The sequence below is a fragment of the Haliotis asinina genome, chromosome 5 (assembly GCF_037392515.1).
Source record: "Haliotis asinina isolate JCU_RB_2024 chromosome 5, JCU_Hal_asi_v2, whole genome shotgun sequence".
Taxonomy (NCBI): domain Eukaryota; kingdom Metazoa; phylum Mollusca; class Gastropoda; order Lepetellida; family Haliotidae; genus Haliotis; species Haliotis asinina.
The window spans coordinates 48,701,279-48,728,946 of record NC_090284.1 but is presented as its reverse complement, the minus strand read 5'-3'; the positions used below and the strand labels follow the sequence as shown (position 1 = coordinate 48,728,946).

General features: G+C 40.6%; 2 protein-coding genes across 2 annotated transcripts in view; one reads left to right on the top strand and one right to left on the bottom strand.

Annotated features, from left to right (window-relative positions):
• Positions 1-674: 674 nt before the first annotated feature.
• On the bottom strand, positions 675-9,362 carry LOC137284083 (phosphatidylinositol N-acetylglucosaminyltransferase subunit Q-like). Its single transcript, XM_067815763.1, has 9 exons — positions 8,582-9,362; positions 8,245-8,373; positions 7,763-7,883; positions 7,065-7,191; positions 5,686-5,839; positions 4,186-4,378; positions 2,991-3,105; positions 2,083-2,147; positions 675-1,166 (listed from the first exon to the last, which is right to left on the bottom strand). Exons 1-9 carry the CDS (start codon positions 9,214-9,216, stop codon positions 1,002-1,004), a joined length of 1,704 nt encoding a protein of 567 aa, XP_067671864.1. The 5' UTR covers positions 9,217-9,362; the 3' UTR covers positions 675-1,001.
• Positions 9,363-9,830: 468 nt separating this feature from the next.
• The window catches only part of LOC137284670 (tubulin-specific chaperone D-like), a 69,889-nt gene continuing 52,051 nt past the window's right edge, over positions 9,831-27,668 (top strand). Inside the window, exons 1-15 of the mRNA XM_067816578.1 lie at positions 9,831-10,034; positions 12,062-12,112; positions 13,159-13,256; positions 14,100-14,201; positions 14,618-14,764; positions 15,720-15,858; positions 16,027-16,122; positions 16,319-16,451; positions 20,044-20,180; positions 20,410-20,470; positions 21,094-21,200; positions 21,858-21,920; positions 22,633-22,789; positions 23,279-23,366; positions 23,686-23,771. Of these exons, the coding sequence (XP_067672679.1) occupies positions 9,857-10,034; positions 12,062-12,112; positions 13,159-13,256; positions 14,100-14,201; positions 14,618-14,764; positions 15,720-15,858; positions 16,027-16,122; positions 16,319-16,451; positions 20,044-20,180; positions 20,410-20,470; positions 21,094-21,200; positions 21,858-21,920; positions 22,633-22,789; positions 23,279-23,366; positions 23,686-23,771 (1,643 nt within the window). The 5' untranslated portion in view covers positions 9,831-9,856. The remainder of the gene's footprint in view (positions 10,035-12,061; positions 12,113-13,158; positions 13,257-14,099; positions 14,202-14,617; positions 14,765-15,719; positions 15,859-16,026; positions 16,123-16,318; positions 16,452-20,043; positions 20,181-20,409; positions 20,471-21,093; positions 21,201-21,857; positions 21,921-22,632; positions 22,790-23,278; positions 23,367-23,685; positions 23,772-27,668) is intronic.

Sequence of the window (27,668 nt, the reverse complement as noted above, 5' to 3'; positions counted from 1 at the left end):
TCCATTTTAACAAATACCAATGAGGAAGACTGACATGTGTGAGGTCAGATATTTTTCGAGATTACCTGGCAGTAGTTTCAACAGGCAATGGAAAGTGTCTTCCACTTCTAATATTTATTCTACTGAAGCGTGAGGTCAAGAACGCCCTTTGCTTATGGTCTTCAGGATGCATTAGGAAACACATTTTGACAGTTACATTTCCAGTCTGGTAAACAAAGATTGGACTGACAGGATGAAGGGACGTTAACTGTCCTGTGGTATGAGTGTAAGGGTAGTGAGCACAAATGTCTGATTGTCATGAGGTCAACATCTTTTCAGTTATTGAGTGATGGCGCCCAGAGATAGGGAAGCTTACTAATTTCTACATTTCATTATTATTATTATCATTATTAGAGGATATTTATATAGCGCACATATCAACACAACTGGTACATGCTTGAGGTGCCAGCATTTTTCCCCTCGAACATTGGATGTCAATGTCAATTACACATAATATTATCAGTCTGAACTCCCCAGGGATGATACAAGTCTCAGAATCAGAAAATTGAAAATAAGTAACATGAAGAACAGGGTGTTCTGATGTTTCAACTGTGTTACTAAAAATTATTAGAAGTTGCAGTGTGAGAACGTACCTTAATGTTGAAAGTTGTGAACCAACTAATCAAAATAAATTGAACAAGACAAATCATCTATAATTCCAAGTTGCTTGGGCAGGGGACAAGGTAACTCTGTAGTAAGCTTTGATGAGAATAACAAACACAAAATATCCTGACTTCACAAGAGAACATCAATGTAGGTGGAAGGTGTGAAAGGCATATCATCAACATTATCTGTAAATGATTTGCAGTTTCAAAAATATTTTCCAAATCATTTTGATAACAGGAAAATTATTGCTTGTCAACAGCACAAAAACCCGTCTGAAATTTGATCATGCAGTTTAAATAAAACACACAATGCCCCTATACTGCCATTACCACAATCCACCCTAGACTGTTGGAAGACTATACGTTCTTCTTGTCGCTGGCGCTTTTCTCATCTATCCATGGGTATATCAGCTGACCTTTGATAACTTTGTGAAGTAGCACCACCAGTGAGTCTGAGGGTTGTGTGTGTGTGGGCGTATCCTTCACGGACTTTAGGAACTCGCCAAGAGGTAGTTGGGAGGGCTACAACATAGCAGGGAGAATTCATTGTTCTGTCGTTTGTGTCGCCAGCTAAGATACACATTCTTTACCCAGAGTTTCTCGCAACAAACCCTCTACCACAGGTCAGCAATATCTGATTAACCTCTATATCCAACCTGGTTTATTCAATATGTTATATTTCGTTTATTTCATTTCAGATACATTTACATAATATTGACCTACAATAACCATTTATATTGGCAAATAGTTTGAAAGGCAAACTGTCAAAACCATTTTGTTGCATGTGCTTACAAATGAAATGCAAAAGTTAGCTGAAGTTACATCCCATTGTTAAACAGTATTAGTCAAAGAACTTATGGACTTTTTTGAATGTTTGGTGGATGTTGAAATCCTCTGTTTTTTGTCATTGTGATACAGAAATATATACTGTTACTGTGTCAGTTATATGGAGGATACTAAACGACCTTCTGTGTAATACCATTTTTATTAAACTAATTAAAGGAGTTGAAAATTTGGTATCAAACGAGTGAAAGCGAGTTTAGTATTCTGCTTATTACTCGCCAACATAAATTAACAGAAACTGCGGCAAAATTTCCTACTGTGTGAGGACTCTCAGCTCTCCACGAGTCAAGCAAAGTCTAGTAAAACTGCAACAGCAACATTAGCATTGTGCCGTCACAACTTTGAACCATTTTGACGTCAAACGTCAAGAGGTATTACACTAGTGCAATATTACCGTAAATATATTACACTGCAGTATCTTCAACTATCGAGTAATAAGAAAGCGATATTAACTATGATGGACTAAAAGTGTGTCTTCTTGTAATTGTATAAATGCATTCACAACAATTAATGTTGTTTGTAAACAGATGATCATGTTTGAGATAACATTCCACTAAATGAACGGATCACAACATGATCATATGGTCATATATACCTGCATTGTGAGCACAAGGGAGGTACCAGTGTAGGAATCTGGCACCACAGAGAACCGCACATCACCTAGCAACACACAGACAGAAGTGTATGTATTTGAAAAAAAAAAAAAATGATCATGAAACAATATGAATATACATATCAGAAATCAAAATTAATGATAAAAACAGGGAGGCGTCCTGTGGGTGAGTGTGTCTGTATGTCTTTGCTTAGAGGAACGAGATAAGCACAATAAGCATGAGTCAGGAGAAGAAAAAGTAATAAAGAATGTATGGAAATAGAACAGTTAAGTTATATAGCATCCTGGTGTCATTGTGAGTGGACAGCAAACAAGCTAATAAAAAATGACAGAGGGCATTCTCTTTCCACAGAAGTTACTCCTGTCATATCTTCCTTAGAACCGCTCTTCTAATACTGGTATGTCTCTTTAGTTGTGCAATCAGGGACATTGTTTCAAAAGTGATTATGTGCAAGGCTTTGGTAATTTCTGTATGCTTTGGGAAAACTAGAACATCTTCCCCTACGTGAAGCACAAGTGTTTCTTCTGGATACAACTCAGGCATGTAATGGAGGTTCAATGGCATCTCCATCACCCTCGTTGACAACAGACACATTAGCCATTAAATCTCAACACAAGTCCCTAACAGAGGAGGGATATTTGTGGACCCATATTTTTAGTCAAGTTGGACCTAAGTCAATGAAACATGTTCTGACTGGATAGAAAGATGGGAGATAATTCATGTTTGATTTTTGTGCCTCTTATGAATTTTACAAGAACTGGGAAATATGGCCATACTAGGAGTGCTGTTCATGGGAAGATATCACAAATAACCTCTGTGGGAAGAGAGTGGGCAGCAGGAGTAGGAGGGGAAGGGGTAGGATCGGAATGGGTAGGAGGTTGAAACTGACCTGCCACTGTGTTTGACCCTAGCAGCCACATGGTGATGGAGTAGACAGGGAGATGGTTGATGACCCACACACAAAGCGTCAACAGTCCCTCTGTCACCAGCACCACAGCACGCAACTGCCAATACAGGATAAATAACGTAACTACAACTCCATAATATCAAAAGAAATGTGCTCAAATAAATAATCCTTATGGCAGTAGTAAACAAACTTTACCCAAGACTTTGACTTTGGGGATGATTTATACACCTGAAGGGTGCTACTCACAATATATTAAGCACGGCTTCTTTTCCTTGAATAACCACATTTGAGGTGTTCGTTTGTTCCCAGGTTTTATTTTTTGTAATTAAGACCTATTTCCCAGTTTTACTTTTTGAAAGGTTATAAAGCGGATTCTCTAACTCATGGCCACCTATCCAAAGTAGATGCAAGCGTTACATTATCTATTTACAGTTACTGTCATTAAATTGATTTTAGTAGCTCTTCAGTTATTGTTACATAGCTTCATAGCATGATCATCTAATTATCCATCACTGACAGTTTATATGCATTATAGAGTACTTCTCCTCGGTTATGGTTGTGAAAGTAAGACCTTGAGCGCTACTCTTACTCTTTCTTCTCTCTGCCCTTTGGTCTTGGGTCTTATTTTGACCATAACCTCGGAGCTGTGCTTTATCCTACATATCAAAACTACAGACTTGAAATGTCAAAATTTGATTGCTAAAACAGGAGGTATAATCTATCTGACATTACTGAGACATCAATGCATTGCATCATTTCACAACAAAATGTGGCTGTGATGTACATCAGCAAAAAGAAGATCATGAGGTATGAAGATCATGAGGGATGATCATAAGTAATAAGACGACTGAAAACCTGAGACATCTGGACCAGGTGGCCAATGTAATCATACAGTACATAGACACTGATACTTGACTTAATGGCTGTTTAGTGCCACTGAGTGCCACCAGGGGTTAGTTAGTGAGGTAGCCTAATGGTTAAAGTGTTTGTCTGTCACACCAGAGAACTGGGTTGATTTCCAATTTCTGGAATCCCCCCACCCATGATTATTGCTAGATGGCGCACAAAACTGAACTCACTAACTCATTAAGAGGCACCATGACATCATCAACAGTGGCTTAACAAGCTCACACAAACTGTCAGTTCAGCTGAGATAAAAAAGTGGATGTTTTCTCACCGCGAGGAAGAAGACATAGTACAACAGTGTTGTGGGCAGGAGGAAGAGAAGAATGGTGAAGAACAGAGTCCCCACAAACAGCTGATCAATGTCGTACACGGCAGAGTCAACTCGACGACGCAGCACATTCCACTTCTTCCCTCGAAACAGACGCCACAGTGAGGCTAAGGCATACACTTGCAAACTGTACAACCTGAATCAGAGAGAATGACAACTAGAACATATACACAAAAATCAGTATTCATAGGATATCAGTAATTTTGAATTAAGCAGTAGTTCAGTGTTCTTTTCCTCACATAGGTAAAGTGATTCCAGCCCATTTCTGATGTCCCCATCATGATGTAATATTGCAAAAACATTAAAACCATACTCACTCACTCCTCTGTATCAATGAAATATCTAGACTAGAGCAGTCACTTTGAATTATGACAATAACAAATAAAGTGAGTGAGTGAGTATAGTTTTATGCTACTTTTAGCAATATTCCAGCAATATCACAGCAGGGACACAAGAAATGGGCTTCACACTTTCCACCCACGTTGGGAATTAAACCTGGGTCTTCAGCATGACAACGCTTTCACAACCAGCCTATTCCACTGCCCCATAACAAATGAAAGGTGTCTTAAATAACCTCTACAAGAAAATAAACAAAAGCCAAGGAAATATATTAAATCTGAAAGGCGAGATTCCAGGTTAAGTTTCCAGAGGGTGTTTTTTGCATTTGGAAAATCACAGGGAAGTGGACTACAGTATATCCTAGACTTCTGAAAATATTGTTCCTACAATCTACATAACATGAAGCAAATCCTTCTGATGCTCCACACTACAAACAGCAACATTACAGCAAAATCCCAAAATGGAAGTGGACAAACCAGGTTCTGATATAATTACAATTTACACACTTCCATCACTATCAATCAGTAATGACATAAACAACCTGTAACCATGACAACACACAACAATGACCTACTGCTACCAATAAGTTGTTTTATTCCTGTAATGAACAGGTGACTCTGTCAAGGGCATAACTAACACCAAAAAAAGTCCAGGCTTCCATATGATTGTTGCCAAAATGTTGGCCAAGCCCTTATTACTATCTAAAGATAAAGCTTTGTAACCTATAGGGATTACACAAAGAAATTGGCTTGCTATGCACCTGTCTGGGGAAAGGGTGAGGGTGATGGGTGAGTTTAGTTTTACGTCGCACTTAGCAATATTCCAGCTATATGGCGACGGTCTGTAAATAATCGAGTTTGGACCAGACAATCCAGTGATAAACAACATGAGCATTGATCTGCGCAATGGGGAACCGATGACATGTGTCAACCAAGTCATAGTCTGACCACCCGATCCCGTTAGTCGCCTCTTACGACAAGCATAGTCACCTTTTATGGCAAGCATGGGTTGCTGAAGGCCTATTCTACCCCGGGACCTTCACGGGTCGTCTGGGGAAAGAAAAACAGATCAATAAAGTGTCAAACTATAAATAGCATGCCTTACCTTGCTGCATACACATAGAAGCAGTAAATGTGAATTGTCATCATTGAGATGATGTCCTGGATTAGGCACAGCTGGGCTGACGCCCCGATCACCCCCAACACACTGCTAGCCTGAAGGAGCACCCCTAAGACTGGTCTCAATAGGGACAAGTACCCTGTAACATACATACCCAGTCAGATGTCTAAATATGAGAACAGTAAAGACAGCTATCCTTAACATTCCATGCACGATACACTCACTGTCAGATATCTAAATATGGGTATAGTAGAGGAAGCAATCCTTAAAATTCCATGCACGATAAACTCACTGTCAGACATCTAAATATGGGTATAGTAGAGGAAGCAATCCTTAAAATTCCATGCACGATACACTCACTGTCAGAAATCTAAATATGGGCATAGTAGAGGAAGCAATCCTTACAATTCCATGCACGATACACTCACTGTCAGACATCTAAATATGGGTATAGTAGAGGAAGCAATCCTTAAAATTCCATGCACGATACACTCACTGTCAGACATCTAAATATGGGTATAGTAGAGGAAGCAATCCTTAAAATTCCATGCACGATACACTCACAGTCAGACATCTAAATATGGGAATAGTTGAGAAAGCAATCCTTAAAATTCCATGCACGATACACTCACAGTCAGACATCTAAATATGGGTATAGTAGAGGAAGCAATCCTTAAAATTCCATGCACGCTACATTCACTGTCAGAAATCTAAATATGGGTATAGTAGAGGAAGCAATCCTTAAAATTCAATGCACAATAAACTCACAGTCAGATATCTAAATAAGGCTACAGCAGAGAAAACTAGCCTAAATATTCCATGCATGATACACTCACAGTCAGATATCTAAATAAGGCTATAGCAGAGAAAGCTAGCCTAAAATTCCATGCATGATACACTCACAGTCAGATATCTACATATGGGTATAGTAGAGAAAGCCATCCTTTAAATTTCATGCACGATACACTCACAGTCATTTATATGAATGAGTGAGTTTAGTAGTAGCATTCTGCACTCAGCAGTATTCCAGCTATATGGCAGTTGTCTGTAAATACACGAGTCTTGACCAGACAGTCCAGTGATCAACAGTATGAGCATCGATCTATGCAACGGTGAAATGTGACAACTAAGTCAGGAAGCCTGATCCAGTTAGTTGCCTCTTATGACAATCATGGGTTACTGAAGATCAGTATTCTAACCCTGATCTTCCGTGTAGTCCCTTACATATGAAAATAAGTTGTGGGCACAGTATGATAGTGAGCAATACTGTGTCTGGTTACCTCACTGTCAGATATACACAAGTCAGGGTACAGCAGCTGGTCATGACCACCTACAGATTCCTCAGTTTGACAAGCAACACTCACCTGTCCACAGGTAGATGTGGTAAAGGAAGAAGTGCCCCAGGAAGTGCGTGAGCTGAGAGTTGAGCTTCAAACCAGCAGGTGCCCCCATCATCCAGTTGATCAGTTGAGTCAGAGCACTGGCCACATTCTAGACACATACATCTCATTGTCAAAAAGTCATACAAATCTGTAGATTTTAGTGATTCTTTGAAGAAAGCCCTCCTTGAGCTACATATAACCATTAAAATGTCCATTTAAAATCCTATGACTGGTGTAACAATGTTTTTTGCAATAAAATATTTACAGAACAAAAAACTTTGTTTTGTGAGACCACCCCTACAGCCAAGAGTAGTAACTGTTGCCATCTACCTCGTACCTCACTTTTCATTCAACAGAAAGACAGTATGAAATGTGAGGTATGAGGTAGAAAGCAAGAGTTACCTCCTCTTGGTTGTAGGGGGCCAGGTGGAGCCAAATAGGGGAAGTCTCATACTTGATAACAACATCAGAATCTATGTTGAAGCATTGCCTATACAGAATAAAGAAGTTGTATGTCCCAAAAAAATAGTCCTCATTCTTCATCTACCCAACTTCTATAATGCCAATGAAAGAGAATCTAGAATACAATATGTGTTAAAGTGGGTAAGTTGACAAATTAACATTAATTATTAATCTGTGAGGTGGGCTGGAAATGAAAGAGGAATTCAATCTAATCTCACATCAGCCCAGTCCATGATGGTAGTGGCAGCAGTGTCTGCGAGTGTAGCATTCATAATGACAGTCATCACACATACACCCAGTGCTGTATCAATCAGCTGCCGGCCACAGGAATCGAGGAACCTTCAAGAAATATATCAGTTTGTATCAAAGTTAAAATATAACTGTATCCACACAAACACTACCATTTGAGCAACTGATTCTTCCCAAGTTTTACATGATGGTGTGGGGTTGGCACAGTATGTTAGTAAACATGATAAAAGTAATCTGCACAAATTACAGCCATGAATAATTAATTTCACTTAGTAATAAGTAGATTCCAATGGATTAGTGCATGCTACTTGTATGACAACTCCTCCCAGGTATATCCATAATATCCCATAATATCTATATCAAAAAGTGTGTAGTATATGTATATGGCTTCTATTTTGTCATGGAATCATCATGTGACAAGTACTGGTCGATGTGATAGTACAGTACTTACTTCAGCCTATTTAGTGGGGAATCATTTTTGCGAGAACAACTTCTTCTCAAGAGGCTGCATCTGTATCGAATGTGGCGAGTCAGTGTGGGTCCATCTAGGCAAGTTTGGGCAAAACTGTTCTTTGTACATCTGAAAAGCAAAACAGTTTGAACATTGTGTGACTGAACAACTTCTGACTGACAAACATGTAAAACCACTTAGAGAATCTAGTGATCCTTTAATCACTGATACAATCCTAATTACAATTAACTAAATTCTTATAACTCTTGACAATTATCTCTAGGCCATCAAATAATCACATGTCATCAAATAACCTCATTTATTCTGTCTGTCTTACCTGTTGTCAAATATTCTTCCAATCAGAAGGAAAACTGAAATGAATGGGAATATCACAAATTGGCAGAATGGATAAAAGATTCCCCTTGTAGCATTCCTTGAGATTTCTTTTACCTCTTGTCTTCCCTTAGTCTCTCCTGGTTTGTTAGAAAACTGCAATATTGTTGACACAACAGCCGATATATTTTCACAGGATGCCACAACTTCATCGTTCATACTAACAGTTGACGAATGACCCAAGAAGGATTTATTTGTAAGAATGTATGAGGACAGCAAATCACATGGATCATACAAAATGCAGTGGCATTTTGATTCCAAATGATTCTTTACATGCAAGCGGCAAGAAATGGAACCATATTCAGATATACACAATTCAACTCTGATGTCGCTGTGAGAAAAGGGTTTTATCTTCTTGAAATTTTCTGATTTGTTTTGGTCGGATGGAGACCTCCAAGTTCCAACCACTGAACTGTTATGGCCTATATTTTCACTCTCACTGACATTCTGAATACAAATTGTCTTTCGTCCTGTAAGTACACATCCGTATATGTAGCCACTGGGACAAGTTAATATGCTTGACGGAAGGAACACTTTCCATAATTCCTTACCGGACATGTTTGTCACTGATATTGTCATGAAATATTCCCTCGTGGCTGTCTAGTTTGCTTTCGTATGAACATATGCTTCCCTTGACATTGGTAAATACATGATTCTGCCATCTAAGTGATTGGTTAAATTTAATATCACTGCCGTACTTAGCTGCCCTAAAATTTTCCACAAACGAGCACTTAACACCGGCATAAGAGTTACCGTTCTTATTTCCGTATAGCAGCTCAAAATGTAGATGTCTTATTTTACGAACAAAATATGAACAATTATAATACAGTACATTTTCTGTAACATAGAAAAATACTAAAAATAAATACACATACAATTTAGTATTTAAATACCAAACAATGTTACATCAGAGGCAATATCAAGTTTATCATTAAGAAACATATTTCGTTTTATATTTATACATCAGACTGGTACCCTGCCCTTCGATTTCTTTACATCAAGACTTGTTAGGAGCGCAAATGCTCAAAGACAGCCAAACCAGTGTGACTTTTCTACGTGAAATGTTGTCAAATTCTTTAATAAAAAATCAAGATCACTATCTTCAATCCATATTATATTATTGGGACAACTTTCCAAATTTAACTTATGCTTTGAATAAGTATTTTTTATAGAAATCCAAATCTCGCACATTGCGTTTCCTCGGTGAGAGTTTACAAATATGGCGGCTGCTACGGAACGTTCGAGTGTCATGGAAGTCGAAGATGGCGAAGGCGATGCATTAAAAGCTTATCATGAAGATTTTAAAGAGATCGAGGAAGTTCGGTCACTTATCGATGGGTTGAAGGATGTTTATGAAGACCTTCGAAGTCTAGAAATGTCATGTGAACGATTCACTAGTGAGTTGTCAACAGGATTTAGTAAACTTTGCTCACCTCATGAGTCATTTTCTACATATAGACTTGATGCATATTTTTCAAACTGTACAATTTGTAACCGTTTGCAGTACTTTTTTTGTTGACAGTCATGTGCATTGAATAAAAATCTGAATTGTCTATTAGCTTGCTTAAGCAAATTTATTTTTGTTTAATTCTTGCAAAGTGAGCTGTCAAAGTCCATGCTTTCACTCGTGACTCATACGCTTGGTGTACGGCTATAGCAAAATCACATTTGCCATATTACAGTTATAAATATGTCGTAATTAATGCAGTTGTAGGTCAGTCATATATTTTTACTTTGTCACCACAGTTGTTTTGGTTTTCTTAATTACATATTTAGAGTGAGACCAAATGCATTATGTATCAGGGATATGCGAATTTAAAAACTGACTGTCAGTGTAGCAGGGCGTGGAGTCATCCCACAGATGACATCCTTACCTTGTCAGCTTGCAGACAAGGTTAACCTCTTTGGTCATGTGGACAAGATGTCCAGTCTAAGTAAACTTATCCTTAGTACTTTTCGTTACACTCCACTACTGAGTGTAACAAAACCGTAGAGGAGGTTGCGTCAGGTAACCTTTGAGATTGACCAATCAGAACACAGCTTACCAAATCCCAAAAGTGCACATTCGCACATATCTTTTGATCTTTTTATCTTGAAAAGGTTCGTATCCGAATGATTCCAAATGCTATTTAGCATATGCTCGCTATTTAGCATACGTACAACCATGACAACGGTGAGTAAACAGTCGCTGAAAATAGTGTTTTGGCAACATTCAAGAATGTTATGAGGAAATATTAGCTAATGGTAACCATGTCAACAGAAACCCCAAAGCATGTATACTGCAGGTCAAATAACTGTGTTTTATGCAGATTTTTGTTTGTGGAGAGATCTGTGTCAGTGACCTGAATATTTTGAAAGTCCCTCCGATCCCTAAATAGTAGACGTTGTCTGATTGGTTAAATCTTTTTAACTGTCTCGTGTTGGATTGGACGGCCAGCATGGTCATAGGTCACTCAAAGGTTACCTGATGCGACCTTCTACTAGATTTTGTTGGACTCAGTGGTGGAGTGTAACAAAATACACTGGGACTAAGTTTACTTAGACTGACAAGGTGTCCGACTTCAGATCGGTAGGTCAGTCGTTCGAATCCCATCACGAGACTCGGAAATTTTGTGGCTGCTACATCAGTGCCAGCTCTGGATTGTTGAGCTGTCTTGGTACTGAGCCGGGTGCAAAATATTCAGTCTGTTGTTGTTGTACAGGAACACTTGACTGGAAACTGGATACTTCTATGATATGATCTGATCCTGTACACAGACCTGAAGTTGTATCTTACCTCGAACAACTGGAAGTCAAAAGGAGTATGTGTAGTGTCAGTCAGAAATGCAAACATTAGTGACTTGAAGTGTCACCGTAGGGTATTATTGTTAGTGTCATTAAGAAATATATTATGTAACTTACCACAAATCCAGGTATGTTGCTACTGTATGTAGGGATGCATTCAACCCACAACATTACCCATGTCAGTAATAGCGATTTCCTTATCAAAATCATGTTTTCCACATCTACCATCTTGTAATGGTCCCAGTTCAAGTTGCATCCTTGAGTGTGAGAATGTAAAAACCACTTTAAGTATTTTGTAAAACTTTTATTATGCTGTTGTTATTATTTCTAAAGCATACCAGCCACAACCAGTTTCTGATTTTTCTTTATTATGCTGTTTCTGAAATATTCCGTGTATTTTAATTTTTTGAAACTATGAGAAAATGTTTTTATTTCTGTCTGTAGGAAAAGTTTGTGTTGATATCTGTTATGTTTTAATTTGAGTGCATGAAAACTGGAAATTAAACTTTCCTGATCCTTAGCGACAACAAGTTAGTAGTGAGCACAGATACTATATTGTGTCTTATCAGCATAAGCCAAACAACTTTCTCTCTCTCAGTCATGTATATTAATCAGTTATATTTTATGCACTCTTTTTCAGTTATCATCGATTCCTACCAAGAACAACCACATCTGATTGATCCCCATCTTGGTAAACACAATTTATGATTACAGCACAAATGTTCGTTGCACGTTAATCTGGTTGGTAAACCAGGTCAATAAGACATCAAGATTTATTTCATGAATACATGACACATCTTTTTGGATAACAACTTCTTTTAATTCTTTATACAATGTTTTCTTGCTAATCCTTGCTTCATCAGCTGAAATGCAAAATGCAAGAGAATTAGCTCTGAAATAATGCATGAAGTACTGAAAGAAGCAGTTATCTGTGAAAACATGTCATGTATTCATGTTCATCCAGTTAATGCCTTACAAGAACTCAAGATTTTAGCTCATTGTTGGCTGATGTTAATACTGCTTCAGGGTAAATAATTATGATATCCTTCATGCACAATTTTCTTCACTACATTATGAATGCATCAATACTCGATACTGTGCATTTTCATCCCACAGAGGTTTCTTTTCATGTCTTCATACAAACTTCTGTTCTAAAACGGCCCTTTCATGGTGTCATTTTTAAGGATTTGTGATTGGTTGCAGTAAGATTTATTTGTGCAATCAGTGACATTGTTTCAAAAGTGATCATTCAATTTTCTTATCCTTTAGGAAAACTAGGACCTCTTCCCCAGTGTAATGCGCAAATTTGTCTTCTAGACAGAACTGTGTCATGTATTTATGGACCAATGGAATCTCCATCGCCTTCGTTGCCAACGGAAAAGCTTGCTGTTAAATGTTTTGTGTGTCACATCAGCATGTGAAGACAAGTAACCTCTGTGGGAAGAAAATGATACTGTGTGGCAGACATGTTTTTGCATTGACTTAGTTTAGTCATTAATGTTTTACATTTGATTTGAAATATAATCATGTATTTTTAGTGGATATAAGCGAAGTGCAAGAATCTCATCATGATGTAATCAATTTGGACTAAAATGCACCCAAACTGTGTTGAATGTAAACCTGAAAAAATATCCAGGTGTTACAAAGGGCATTCCAGAAGATGTTGCGACACTACAAATCACAGCATGATAACCTCATCACCTAGTTAGTACGTGTCCTTATATTCATTGTTTCCAGAATCCCTGCTGCTGCAGTTGTTGAACCAAGCCCGGAACTCTGACACCCCTGTCCCTGTTGTCCACCTGGCTTTCAAGTATATCTATCTCATTACTAAGGTACACCAATCCCTGGGTTCCAGTCTTGGGGGTCATGCTTCAGTTTCATACCTAACACAGTGATTAGTATATGTAGTGTTTCTCAAACTTGGGAATATGTTGTCTTGCACACTCTTTAGGATCTTCAGGAGAAGATATTCAAACTGAAAGGTGTAACCACAATATTGAATCACAGCGTACAACTTGGTTTAAAACTGGTTTGTGTAGTATTTCCGTTATATCACAATGTATTGGGAGGAAATCAAGATGCTGATGAAAACTCCTGATTGTGGGTATCATACTAATAGACCTAGAACTAGGATCAGGTCAATCGGAGCTCCAACTAACAGTTATGGTGTTGGCATGGCAAAAGGAGAAAACTGCATAGTGCATTATAGGCAACTTGGCCTCTTGTGCCCACTGCAACTTGAAAGACATTTTCGTTGTTTTGGTTCATTTTGTCTGGTCATCTGCATATGAAGTAAGTTGCTCCACTATATAGTTAAGTTTGTTCTGAAGTTCCTACTTCAACAAGCGGACATTTTGGCAATAATCTCAGGCAGTGAGTAGACTAGAGATGAGTTGTGTCCCTTGACTGTATCAGATGCTGATACCAATCCAGTTTCTTGGTTTCCATCCCAGAATTGTCTCTATATTGAGCGTTGTTATGCCTACCACTACTGTGATGTCATCACTTTGTGATTTCTTCCCATGTTAACATTATCATTCTTTTTTATCTGCCTGAAATATTTTCAAAGAGACATTGCTCCCAATGAACTCACTCAGCACTTCAACAAATGTAGGATAGTATTTTCAACCTGTCTGCATCTTGGATGCTAGTTTAAATTATTCATTGTTTTTCAGATGCGAGGATATAAGATTGTCGTCCGCCTCCTGCCTCATGAAGTTGCAGATGTTGAACCAGTTTTAGCCCTTATAAAACAACAGGACCCCTATGACTTTAAGGTGAGGAATGTTGTTATCTTCAAAAACCTTTAGTCTGCATTCATGTCCATTGGACCAATGTTGCATGCACCTCACAGCAAATTAGGTCTTAGTAAATACCAGCAGGTTGTAGTTGATATAATTTGGTTTATTCAGCCTATGGAAATGGTCTTTTTGGAGTGTTGGAACAGTAAGTCTAAAACTTCAACCATGTTAAACAGTTTCAGATAAAATACTAAATATCTTTATATCTCAATTCAGGATATCTTTGTGTACCGTACTGTCTGCATGTACATATATGATGTTGTTCAAGTGCATGTTGTTGAAATGTGAACTGATCAGAATCTTTAGAAATAGAATACTCTCTTACTCAATCTGCTTTAATCTCCATTTCTCTTCTTGTCATTATTGTATGATGTTCATGTTATGACTTACAGAACTGGGAATCTCGGTACATCCTGCTGCTGTGGCTGTCAATGGTGTGTATGATTCCTTTTGACATGGTCCGACTTGACGGCAGTTTGGGGACTGAAGGTGGAGAGAAAAAGAAACCAGTCATGGATCGAATCATTGAAGTGGGCAAGGTGCGTCTTCAGTGATGTCTTTCTGTTTTTTGTCATGTTACCAGGGCAACACATTTCAATGGTAGCTGTTGCCAGTATCCTTCGATGCAGCTTTTGACATATCAGCAAATTGCTGTGATGTCATGAATAGGAAGGTGAGGCATGTGGTTAAAGCATGCACTCATCATGCTAAAGGCTGGACTTGATTCCCTGCATGGATACAATGTAGAAAGTGTGTAATATTGCTGGATTAGCTCAGTTAGATTGGATATAGCTCAGACTGGCATGAAACCAAACTCACTCAAAACAAGTGTGACAAGTAAATAAATTCCCTTATCTTTACAAATTTAATTTTCAATCTGACACCACTATTCAATAACCGTATTGCCAGTGCCCCTGTATAATGAGTTAGTTTGGTGTTTCTTCATCTCTGCAAGGTCTGAGTTAGGTTGAACTCGTACTATTTCCTTCTACCTGACAGGTAGTCAACAAGCAAATGTTTGGGCGGTTTGGGAGCCTAGTGGTTATAGTGGTGGCTTGTCAGACCGAAGACCCTGGCTTGATTTCCAACATGGCTACAACTGGTGAAGCCTGCTGTGATATTGCTCGAATACTGCTAGAAGTGGTGTAAAATCGTACTCACAAACTCACTCAGTGCTGATGGTCCTCCGTGACTATTTCAGTTGAGAAAAGAGAGAGCATGCACAAACTTCCAATAACAAAGCAAACTACAAACAATAAATACTGACCCTATAGCTTTCATTGTAATGATTAATACTTGCCAGATGTTATGTGTGTATACATGTATTTCATGATTTTGTTTTCTTTGGTAGGCCTTAAATATTTTCATTCTTATGGCCCATATTAGATTTGAACCCAGCATTAGTCAGTCTTGTGTAAGATTGTCTCCCCTTGACCATACCCTCCCTATTTGTTACGTTATCTGTGGGCTTTAAATGTGTGGCTTTTGTTACAGACGTACTTGAGTGTGAGCGGCAAGAGTCGTGATGCAGCTGCATTCCTCTTATCTCGCTTCATGACTCGACCAGATGTGGTCAAGCAGAAGTTACCTGAGTTTCTGGATTGGTGTGTTCAGATTCTCCACACCACTGATCGTAAGTGAAGCAAAAAAGCAGGTTTCATGTTTAACACAATTTTGCACCAAAGAATATCAAAATGCTCAAAAACAATTTGGTTTGTGAACCTAGAAGATTCCCGGATTCCAAGTACAGTTCTTTTAATCAATTATGATTGATTAGTCAAGTGATTGTATCGTGTTTCAGGTAAAACGATGATGGGCACAAACCAGCTATCTGGTGTGTTGATGACGATGGCGTTGCTCTTCAAACAGAGCAAAAGGGAGGATCTACTGCAATATGGTGGGTAGTAGTGAAATACATGTGTTGATAGTAGCATTTTCAAAGTATGTATTCATTTACAATTCATCAAATCCATTACACCATAACAGGGTAAAGTTTCTTTCTTATTTCTTTGAGGTAGGAGATATCGCAGATAGTGTATGTTCCACAGAACAGCAGCAGATTCAAGCTTAGTGTAGTGTTGAATATATTCCAGCTCCCTCTGTGTTGACGAATGTCAAAGACAGCAACATGATGGAAAGTGGCAACACCATCCTGCGGAAACTAACCATCAAGCTCATACAGAGACTAGGGCTTACCTTCCTCAAGAACAGAGTCGCTGCCTGGAGGTAGGCTTGCGTGCCCGTTGGTTAGCAGATGATCAGACCAAAAGTAATTGCATACACTTTGAATTTACCTAGGAATGTTTTAACGGTTTCAACCATTCAGGGATTATAAAAAAATATGAATAGAGGAATATTGGTATTCATTTTCAGAAGAAGTTCTCTTCGGGGTACGTATAAGCATTGCAATATCTACTTGAATATCCTATGACAGGTGTAGCTAGATTTTTTGATAAAATATTTACAATGCATAAAACGCGTTTTTGTCTTGTGAGCCACCCCTAAAGGGCCCCCCCAGGACCCCTTCAGTAAAGTGCAGGTAACGCCTGCCATCATATCTCACTTTTCTTGCTGTCTTTCTGTTGAATAGACATGCGTGGTGCTTGTTTCGAGTTAGCCCTCCTACCGATACGATGAGTGAAAAACAGTCTCAGTCTGTATCTATGGTTCTTTTCTTTACACATCAACCTTAAATGGATTTCATGTGTTGATATTCTCATTCATCATTAGTTGTAACTTGGCCGTGGGTTCTCTCTTTTCCAGCCTTGTGGCAGGCAAAATGACGGACCATGAAGTCCTGGTTTCCTTGCAATGTGTTCTTGGTAGCCTCTAGTAGGGAGTTCATACATTATGTTTGCTCATTTTATGTTAGGCTTTCCTAAATTCTCTCTATTTTTAAGCAAAGGTTTTGTATGGTAATTTTAATAGCATGTTTGTTTCATATCACTCTTAGTCTCACCTTTAGTCACAAGTATGTACACAGGTGCGGCTGGCCTTTTTTCTACTTTGCATGTTATGTTTAGTATTTAAATGGCTGTAGCTTGCAGCATTAAAATATCGCCCGTGTGTTTGATTTATTGCTGTTTACTTGTGTGTATATGTGTGCTGCTTCCCAGTTTCTGCTAGTAACACTGGTGCGGTTCTGTGTATCATGCAGTGCGACACTGCAGTGCTTTCACCACAGGATGGTCATGAGGTGTGCTCCTGGTGTTTAGCCAAGGAGGCTCATGACGATCAAAGATGTTCATATTTAGCGCTCCTGCATCAATATTTTCCAGTTATGTTATGTTGTGTTATGTTACACATTGCGTATGTTTACACACAGCTTGGCTCATGGTGACCGAGTTTGTGTTTTGGGCCAGGGGTTTCTGCCTCACACACCTTCCTTCAGGCATGCAGATTTTTTGTTTCTCACTAATCTGCCTCAGGTAAGGATTATACTTGATTAGAGGTTTCTAAGAAAATGCCTTTATCATCAACACACCTACACCTGCCCCACAAACAATGTTGCTACACCATAACAGTTGATTTTTTACCTATAGCAGCAGTGGAGGTTGTTGGTGCCTTATATCATGGTGTCCAAACTCCGAGAGGAGATTGGTACCCGGTCTACAGATAGGGATTGCAGTGACGCGTCATTTAGGGGAGGTCCTGACTCAAGCTTCGTCTCTGGGAAGGGTCCAACGTCCAGGGGGTGATTGGATCTGAGCTTCGGCTTGGGGACACTCTGAACCTGGGGGACTGACCCAGGCTTATGTCTGAGCATCATGTCTGTCAATGCCCTGGCCAGGAGGCTGTGGAGTGTGACAGAGCTGCAGATCAGCTTGACGCTCCGAGGTCTACCTGTGTACACCAAGGGAACCCTGTATTGTCAGGCTACTCACAGATGTCTTGGGACCATGTTCCAACTCAAACTAGCGACCTGAGTATATATATATAAAAACCTTGAGTGTGCTTCTCACCATATATTAGGTCATCTCTTGTTTTTGCAGAATAACCGCGTTTGAAGGTCTTGTTTTGTTAGAAAGACCACTTCCCCTGGGATTGGGGTTCGAAAATAAACCACCTAGCTTTGGCTTCGCAGATCCCCAGAGTAGCACCAACCAGGCTTCGGCACTGGTAGGGTACAGATTTCCAGGGCCGGTAGTTCATTTCATTTTCAGTAGATGCTTTGTCCAAGGAGGCATCGTTTACCTATCACTTTAAGGCTCTGAGGTCTTGTTTGAGTGCTTAGGGTACTTTGATTTATCAGGCTACTCCCATGTGCCATGGGCCAGGGGTTCAGCCTCGAATAGTGGACAAGCTGATTTGAGCGTCATCTCTTTTTGCTACTTAACACTGATTAGGTTCTTCCCTGAGGCAAGTGCGAGACAGAATTGAGGCTGGGTTGCCTCAGGTATTGTCCATGTCGAATGCTCGAACCATTAGAGTTTGCCTCCAAGGGAGAAGCCTGTTTCCACTAAGGCCGCACATTCCACCGTCAGTCTGCTGTTCTCTCCCCTTAACAGCTCAATGCTGTATGCTCCACTGGCACATCTCTCAGCTCTGCTGAGGGAGCTGGGGAATGGGCAGAGAGTGCTGGTGATTCTTCATCAGCTGGCTAGGGACTGCATTATGGCTGTGCTAGCCAAATAATCATTGTGGTTATGAGCCTATGGCGCCCAGTACTGTTTTGAGGAAAATGGAAGTCTGTCAAGCGTCTCATTAATGCATGAGGTGCCCAGGCAGATAATGTTCTTTCAAGTTGGAAACACCATGCTTAGTGATCTCATCGGTCGAGACAGGGGATTGGCGCATTTCATCTGACCTCGAAGTCGCGCACCCTCTTGTTCTTTTGCATCACGATTTCAACAATTACTTTCAATTCATCTTCGACAGGACATGTTTGCATCTCAGTTTCAAGAATTACCTTTGTGTCTTCTTCAAAGGGACATGTTACCATGTCCCTTACGTCCTCTTTACCTTTACGCAAGAGTGAGTGGGGTAGGTTTGGCTTGGTCTTATGACCAAGATGTGTAATAGTCAGCAAATGCTTGTTTGTACGCTTTTCAGGAGTTTCTTGTATGCTAACAGCTTTTAGCTCTTCCTGAATTTGGGTATTTGGAAGTCTGTGTTTTATCCTGCTTTTTTTTACAATGCGTTTGTGACCGTTTGATTTCCTCAGGAAGTGTTTAGTGAGGCTAATAATTTCTCAGTGATTTTGGCTTTCAGCATTTTTACATTTACACCCCTCACTACACTTGGCAGGTTCAGGGCTATTTAGGTTGGGAGTTGCTTCGGCTTGTTTCCATACTTTCCTTTCCATTGTCGTGGTTAGTGGGTGGGGTTTATATCATTGATTTGAGTCAATCACTGTATAAGCTTGGGCTGTATATTTCCCACCCTAGCCATACACCCACCTCATCAACATGAGTGATCAGGTGGCTGAGTAAGTGTAGTTTTGCTATTTCACTTTTTCATGAGTTTAGTTGTTGCCAGACAGAATACCACTCCTGACTTTCGACGTTGAGAGTTACCTGCTCTTAACTGTTATTATTTTTATTTTTTTTTTTTTTGTTTATATTATATTGAAAAATATAGTTACAACTGTTATCGGATTTTAAAATGTAGATTTTAATACTCATGTGTACCCCAAGGAGGACTTTCTTCAAAGAAATCCTTTTTAGACCCCACATTCACTATCCAGCAAGCACAATTAATAGGCATTAAGTTTGTTATATTCATGAAATTTACATGACATTTGTTTTGGCTGTTGAATGTCATTGTTTAGTAATTTATGGATTCCTGGATGGTGCTTTATTTCATTGATGTTTTTCAGATACAAGCGAGGCAGCAGGTCTCTTACCGAGAACTTGAAACAGACAAAACAAACCAATAAAACTGAGAACAAAATTGACGTTGATGAAGAAGATGATGATGATATTGATGTCCCTGAAGAAATTGAAGATGTTATAGGTAGTCTTCATTTGTTAATGTTCTCTGTTCTCATATCTGTGATTAAATTCTAAGGCATGTGAAAGTGATGGCTCCATTTGATGTTGCAGAACATTTGTCTCCACAGACTTGCACTTGCAAAGAATATCTATTTCACAAAACAAAAGGCATATTGATCCCTGAAACATGAAGAAAACCTGTCTGGTCCAGCTGTTTACTGCACATTGCCACTGCTGTATTGATGTTTTAGAACAACTGCTGGGCGGTCTGCGGGACAAAGACACAATCGTGAGGTGGTCAGCAGCGAAAGGGTAGGCAGGTCCAGTAACTGAATGTAACACTGGAGTAATGTTCATAAATACACTGATAAAGGAATCTATTACATTCCGGTAGCCTAGTGGTTAAAGTGTTATGGAATGATATGGAATATCCAGACTAGATTCTCCAAATTGGTACAGTGTGTGAAGTTCATTTCTGGTTTCCCTGCCATGATATTCTGGATTATTGGTAAAAGCAGGGTAAAACTCAACTCACTCACTCACTCACTCACTCACTCACTCAAGCACATTTAAAAAGATCTTGTTTTTACGTAAATGAATAACATTTCCTTTGTGGAATTATGTGGTGATTGTATAAATAGTTGTCATATCCTACTCAAAAGAAGTTATGGGTCATCCTTTAATTTTCCATTACTGCAGTTAATCTGTTATGGTGGGATAATATTAAGACATCACAAAAACACATTGACTAGTATGATTTTTGCCACAGTATGAATTTGAAAAACACCAGGGAGTCTATAGAATCATGCTGAATAGATTCCATTTTTATCGCAGCCTAATGTAACGTGATGTTTCACTTCCTCACGAACTGTTACACTGTTTGGAATTTTTAACCCCTGATGAAATGTCCTTCGGGCGTTTTTGTGTATTTCCAGTATTGGGCGAGTGACTGGGCGTTTACCAAAGGAGCTTGCTGACGAGGTGGTGGGGTCTGTGTTGGAGCTGTTTAGCCTACAGGAAACAGATGGAGCCTGGCATGGAGGTATGGAGAACCAGCATCCTTGTTTGGTGATTAGCCTCAAAGATGCATCTAGTTGTGAAATTGACTTGTAATGAACACCGGATTATATTTGTAGCAACATGTATAGTTTCTCAGCAGGTTTTTGTCGTGCGTGACAAGGTATATGCCAACATGCTGTGAAGAACCTGTGCCAATTACAAATAACTCTCATGGAAATATTTATGTGTGTTCCATGTTTACGACATATATTTACAGTAGTAGAAGAAGTGAAATAAGGGGACTGCTTCAAAGGATCATCCAATTTTGTCAGGTGTACCGTTAGTTATGTCTTACAAGACCACTGTTTAGTCTTTTTGATCCTCAAATCAGCACTCTCTCTGTTTCTTTCTAAACAAGTAGCTGATTGAGGTTTCGTGGTCAGCTGATCACTTTTATGTTGAATACCTGCTTGTACTGAATTGATGGTCCGGTCACAACACACTCTTATGATATCTGTAGCTATCTTATCCTTACTGTAGGGAACTGGAACTGAGTTGGACCTGTGGAAGTCCTACAATATGTATGACTCTGGTCAACAAGAGATCATTTTCCTCAACAACATTTGAAGGGCTTGCAATACAGGGCTTGATAATACAGTGGAACTATGGTTCCATCATGACTGTGCTATGGCTGTTTCAGGTTGCCTTGCGCTGGCTGAGTTAGGTCGGAGAGGTCTGTTGGTGCCCCAGAGACTCCCAGACGGTCAGTAAACTCAGGGATCTCAGTGTTAGTGTAGTAGGAATACATGGTAACACATTTCGGCATATGAATTCAAAGTGTTAAAAGTTTGAAGTTGGATTGACAAAATGCTAATTCCTTCTTTTCAGGGGTGGGGGTTATAATAACCATGCAAGTTTTTCATATGACAAAATGATTGGCTTTCCTGGTTTCAACATACCAGTGTCCTGATTCTTACTTAAACCAATGGAATAGTACTAAGATATGTTTGTCACTCTTCATTCTACAGAACCTAAAGTGGTGCCTTTTACCATTTTCAGATTTTTTGTCATTATTTTTCTTGGTTTGGACTTAGCCTCAAAAGGGAAGGATGGGCTTTGTTTCTGGAGCACAACTCAAAAACCTTTCAATATCTTTCTGCAAAACGTGTCAGATATATCAAACAGATCTTGAAGTGGCACCTTTTGTTAGTTACAGATTTTTTGGATTTGTATTTTTGAAGATTTCCATGGAAACGATGTGGGCTTAGTCTAAACAAAATCAAGTAGTGAGTGTAGGGTAGATCTGTCATCTTCCTTTGACTCTTGTTGAATATTGCAAAAAATTCAACATTTTCAGAATTATTTTCAGTCATATTTAATATAAAGCCATTAATGTTTATTCTTTCTTTTCTGGATAGGATTAGGGAAATATCTGAATACTGCAGTAACAAAATTTATCCCAAACACATTTTCAGTTGTTCCTGTTGTGCTGAGAGCTCTGGCCTATGATGAACGGCGGGGAAGCTTTTCTGTTGGAGCACACGTCCGTGATGCTGCCTGTTATGTGAACTGGGCATTCGCCAGGGCTTATGATCCTCAGGAAATCAGTCCATATGTCAACAAAATAGCAAAGTAAGAATCATTTTAGACTATGTAAATCAGTGGAATAGATAGTTACAAGGATGCATTCTTTCTTTCCTTTACTCAGATCCATTTTTTTGCCTGTTTACAATCCTGGTTCTCTCAGATCCCATACCATAGATTTTACACTTGAGATTCTGAAAACGTCCCCACAAACAGTACCGGTTGTAAGAGGCAGCCGACTAAATTTGGCAGTCAAGCTTGGCAATATGGTTAATAATGTGTTACTGTACAACATCAATGGCTGTGTATTACCGAAGTTGGATTCATCTATGACCTTCGTCTATTTGTCTTTCCATCCTCGTTAGTGACAACATGCCATGACTTCACTGAAGTACTGTCCTGTGTGGTGTTGATCTGGTTAGGTTTTCATTTGACCGTCTGCCTCTTTTCGTTGCTATTATTTCAGTGTTTGTTTCCTGATTTTTGACACTTATGGTCTTCAGCAATGTTTCTGATGATGTGTGGATTTTCTTTCAGTGGTTTGTTGGTTGCGTCAGTATTTGACCGGGAGGTGAACGTACGAAGAGCAGCATCGGCAGCATTCCAGGAAAATGTTGGCCGCCAGGTTGGTGCAGTTTTTGAAATTTAGGCTGACCTTTTTGTTCAGGACAAGGTTAAAACAAGTTTGATAAGGTCTGAAGTTTAGCAGTACAGTCTGCTTGTAAATTTCAGATGGCCATGAACGGCATTGAATTTAAGAATCATGTCTTAGAAAATCTTGTAATTTGCTTTTGAGAAAAATGCACCTATATTTCTTTTTCTTGTGATGCAATTTGACATTACACATATGACTAGTCAGTAACAACTGAGATATGATGCTGGAATTCCTCCATAAGCTACACCAAGATCAACATGAGGTGTCCAACTCTCTATGTGTATTGCAGGGCACATTTCCCCATGGGATTGACATCCTGACAGCCGCTGACTACTATGCTGTCGGCATGAGAAACTACTGCTACCTGGAACTCAGGTATTAAAGAAGCACTCTCCACACCGAGTACAGTGCAACCTAATTACTGTTGACACCCTATCTCCCTGTGGATGCTGATGACTGTCAAACCTTTGCAGTCTGAACTTTACTAGAAAACACATCTCTTGTATCGTCATCATTGTCAATATCCACCATGAATGGATATCACTGTGTTTAGTTAATCACAGTTAGTATAGAATTGTGTTCATCAAGGAGATTTCTTTGAAAACTGTAACAGTCCATATTAAACCAGGCAGCATTCAAAATAACTGACGGCCCATAGGACCAGTACCAGCTGTTATTGTATTGTATTTCAAATATCTGCGGGCCCTTATGGCCTTCAGTAAATTATCTGTCAGTTATTTTTCAACTGGAATTTTTCCCCATTCTTTCTTTATTATCACTCGAGAATCATCCATGATCCATCATGTTCCAATAACCTACAGTTTCACTTTCTGGTATTTCAGCGCTCGGCGTAGGAATGCCTATACAGTCTGATAAATAAAAACTCCTCTGTGTGCCATAGGCTTCCCTTGATTTTTGTAGCAACCGTGTGAAACTATACAATGTTTAAAAGTTTAAAAGTGTACCACTGCAAAGGCAGCCTTTGTGCTATGCCCCTGCTTCAGTCTGTACAGATATTAGTCAGTACATTAGTGTAATGGGAGTTGATAGGAATTGGGTTCGTCATGAATTGAGACATATTTACTTTAATTGTAAAGTAGTTATAAATTTAAATGTGTAGAATCAATTTTTTTGAAAGAAGTATTATTCATGACCATGGTCCTTAAATGTAAGTAATTTTTAACTTACCTTACCATAGGTCTTATGCATATTACCTCAAGCTTCGCTAGTAGAGATCAGACAGACGTTGATTCACCATTCCCTGAATGGCTACCTCGTATAATCTACGGATGTAGTCACGGAAGTGACGTGATCTCCCTACTCGCGGGAACGCGAGCCATCCCAAAATTCACTTTTACTTCTAGCGTTCGTCTGATCAGACGTGTTTGTTTCGCTCGGAGTTTTCTATTGTGTTGAATAAAGTTGTCGTTCAACAGGTAGGTGTGTGTTGTTTCCCTAGGTGTGTGGTTAGTTAAATTGAATTTAACTTCACTTACCTTGCTACCTCGTGTTGTAAATGTTTCCTTTTTTCTCACTTTGGTGTGGGTTTTCCTGCATCGTTTGTGAGGTGTCATGGCGGGCTTGGAGGTTCTTTATTCCGTCAGGGATACTTCCTCCATCTGTTCTGCTATTTTGTATGGTATTTCCTCCCGGTTTTTGCCTTTTTTCATGTGTTTTTTGTCCCACGTGGCATGTTTCGCAGGTAGCCATGCTGGTTGCTAGCCGTCGCTGTCGCGAGCTTACAGGCGTACCCACTTTAGGTTGGGGGTGCGCTCTTGCTGCATTTTTTCTGTAGGGGTGTTTTTCGTTTCAACCTCTAGCGTTATTGTTTATTTCACGCTTCGGGTATGTTTTTATCTGTTGCAGTTAACTGTGTATGACTCGGCAGTTTTGTACTATCTGCAAGGGGCAGAAGTCAGCCAAGGATCCCCACCCCTGGTGTCCGGATTGTGCATTACAGACCTGTTCCCTTGACAGCCGCTGTCAGCATTGTACAAGTCTTTCGGTGGCGGATTTCAAGACCTTTTTAGCTGTCCGTAGAAAGAGGTTTACTCAGCGGAAGAGGAGAATGTCTTCCCCAGCTTCTTCTTTAGGTTCCTCACAGGACGACCCGGAGCTGCCTACCTTTACAGCACCAGTGCCGACGTCTGGTTTGGAGCGCTCATCTACGACGCCTCAGCTGCTGTGCCAGCGCCGATGTCAGCGCCTGCCTTGATTCCCGAACTTATTTCAACGTCAACGCCTACGCCTATGCCAGCACCGACGCCTACGCCAGCGCCTATGCCCACGTCAGCGTCCACAGCCTTGATGGGGACACCTTCACTGGTTCCAATACCAGCACCTATACCTACGCCAGCGCTTGTTCAGATGCCGGCTCCTGTGCCTCCGCCAGCGCCTTACCGGATCCCCAGGATTTCTCACACGCTATCTAGAGAAGAGGTGCTACAACGTCAGCTAGATGAGGAGCGCGCTCGGCGCTTAGAAGCGGAGCGCTCGAGACGCAGATCGCGGTCCAGATCTCCGAGAAGTCGGCGCTCCCGTTCTCCTCACCGAAGTCGGCGCCGGCGCTCGCGCTCATGCTCACGCTCTCCTAGACGTTCCATGGAGGATTCTTATTCCAACAGGAGTAGACAGCGCTTCCGTTCGCGATCCAGATCTCCTCGGCGCTCTTCCAGAACCCGGCGTTCACGTTCACCAGAGGCCCCGTGAGTTTCATTGAAGGATGCTTCTACTCGGACGCCTTCTACCTCTTCCACCCAGCGGCGGGAATCGACTTCAGTCTCTTGGGAAGATTTGGAGGAGCAACACTTCTGCCCTGACTATGAAGAAGAGGCAGGTGTAGGCGATGATGGCACCTATCTACCACTATCGGCAGTGTTTGAGTGGATTGCTGACAGGCTACCTGACTGTCCTTCTCCGTCAGTCGATCCTAATAATCCGGCGTCCATCCGTTTGTCCCCGGAACTACTCATTCCTCCTCATCCTATGGTGGCGGATGCAGTGTCTCTCCTGGACGAGGATTTTGCCAAGCTGTCTTTGAATCCTACGATCAAGGCGTCTAAGTCAAGGAAGTCTGATTACAAGATCCACAGCCTAGACTTCACAGATAATGGTGCGGCTCAGGACGACTCACTCAAGCGCTTGTCAAGTTCTTGGCTCTCAGCTTATAAAGTGCAGGACTCCAAATTAGCAGCTATTGACACTGAACTCAAGAGCATGCTTAAACCTATTTCGGCGTTAGCCTCGGCTACTTCAGCGGCTGCAGCAGACCTATCAGAGGACAAGGCCTCCAGGGTGGATCATCTCACGACGATCTTCCAGTGGCAGGGCAAAGTTCTTCATGACTTACTCGGTCACTTACGTGCAGCGTTGGCTATGACTACTTCGGTTCGCCGCTCCGGCTTCCTGGATGCATGTAATTGGCAGGAGTAATTTAAGCGCCAATTACTTCGGGCTCCCTTCACTTCCAAGTTTCTGTTCGCCGACAAGATTCCAGATGTTTACAAGTCGCACGCGGAATTAACGAACACTGAAGTCGCGCTGTCTACCTTTGAGGCGCTTGGTTCTGCCTTTCGAGGCAGAGCCAGAGGAAGTGGAAAGAAGCGCTATATTCCCAGGAGGGAATCCATCCGCTCCTCCTTTGGGAAGGGACGTGGCCGCACCAAGGATAATGACACTCAGCGGAAGCCCCAGGAGCGCAGCCGGGACACCCCCTCGACGCCAGGGCAAGGCAGAGGCAAGCGCCCCTACTCTGGTCGCTGAAGCCGTGGATGTCTACGACTGGGACCTCCCACCCCCAGTCGTACCTGTCCATCCGACTCCAGTAGGTGAGAGACTAGGGATCTTCTGGCCCAACTGGTCATTCCTAGAGGATCCTTTTGTAAACAAGATTCTGAAGTCCGGCTACAAACTGCCATTGGTCGAGACTCCACCGCTGACATCTACTCCCCAGTCGCGGATATATCCTCAACACCAACTAGCTCTCCTAGAGTCCAATATCGACATCCTGTTATCCAAGAGAGCCATAGAGACAGTGCTGGAACCCCACCGCTCCCTGGGGTTCTACTCACCCATCTTCCTGGTGCCAAAGAAAGATTCCGACAAGATGCGCATGATTCACAACATGGCGGTCTTCAACAGACAGTATCTGGCCGACCCTCCTCATTTCCGGATGACGTCCCTAGAGCAGATTCGAGCCAAATTGTCTCCCGGGGCTTGGCTAGCCAGTCTGGACCTACAGGACGCGTACCTACATGTTCCCATACATCCGCG

What these genes read in the sequence shown, in the direction of transcription:
- LOC137284083 (XM_067815763.1), bottom strand. Translation starts at nt 9,216, where the DNA reads ATGACAATATCAGTGACAAACATGTCCGGTAAGGAATTATGGAAAGTG. An exon ending in AGGGTCAAACACAGTGGCAG is followed by an intron (nt 2,148 to 2,990) that starts GTCAGTTTCAAC and finishes GTGTGTTGCTAG; the next exon opens with GTGATGTGCGGTTCTCTGTG. An exon ending in CCCTTGTGCTCACAATGCAG is followed by an intron (nt 1,167 to 2,082) that starts GTATATATGACC and finishes GCTATGTTGTAG; the next exon opens with CCCTCCCAACTACCTCTTGG.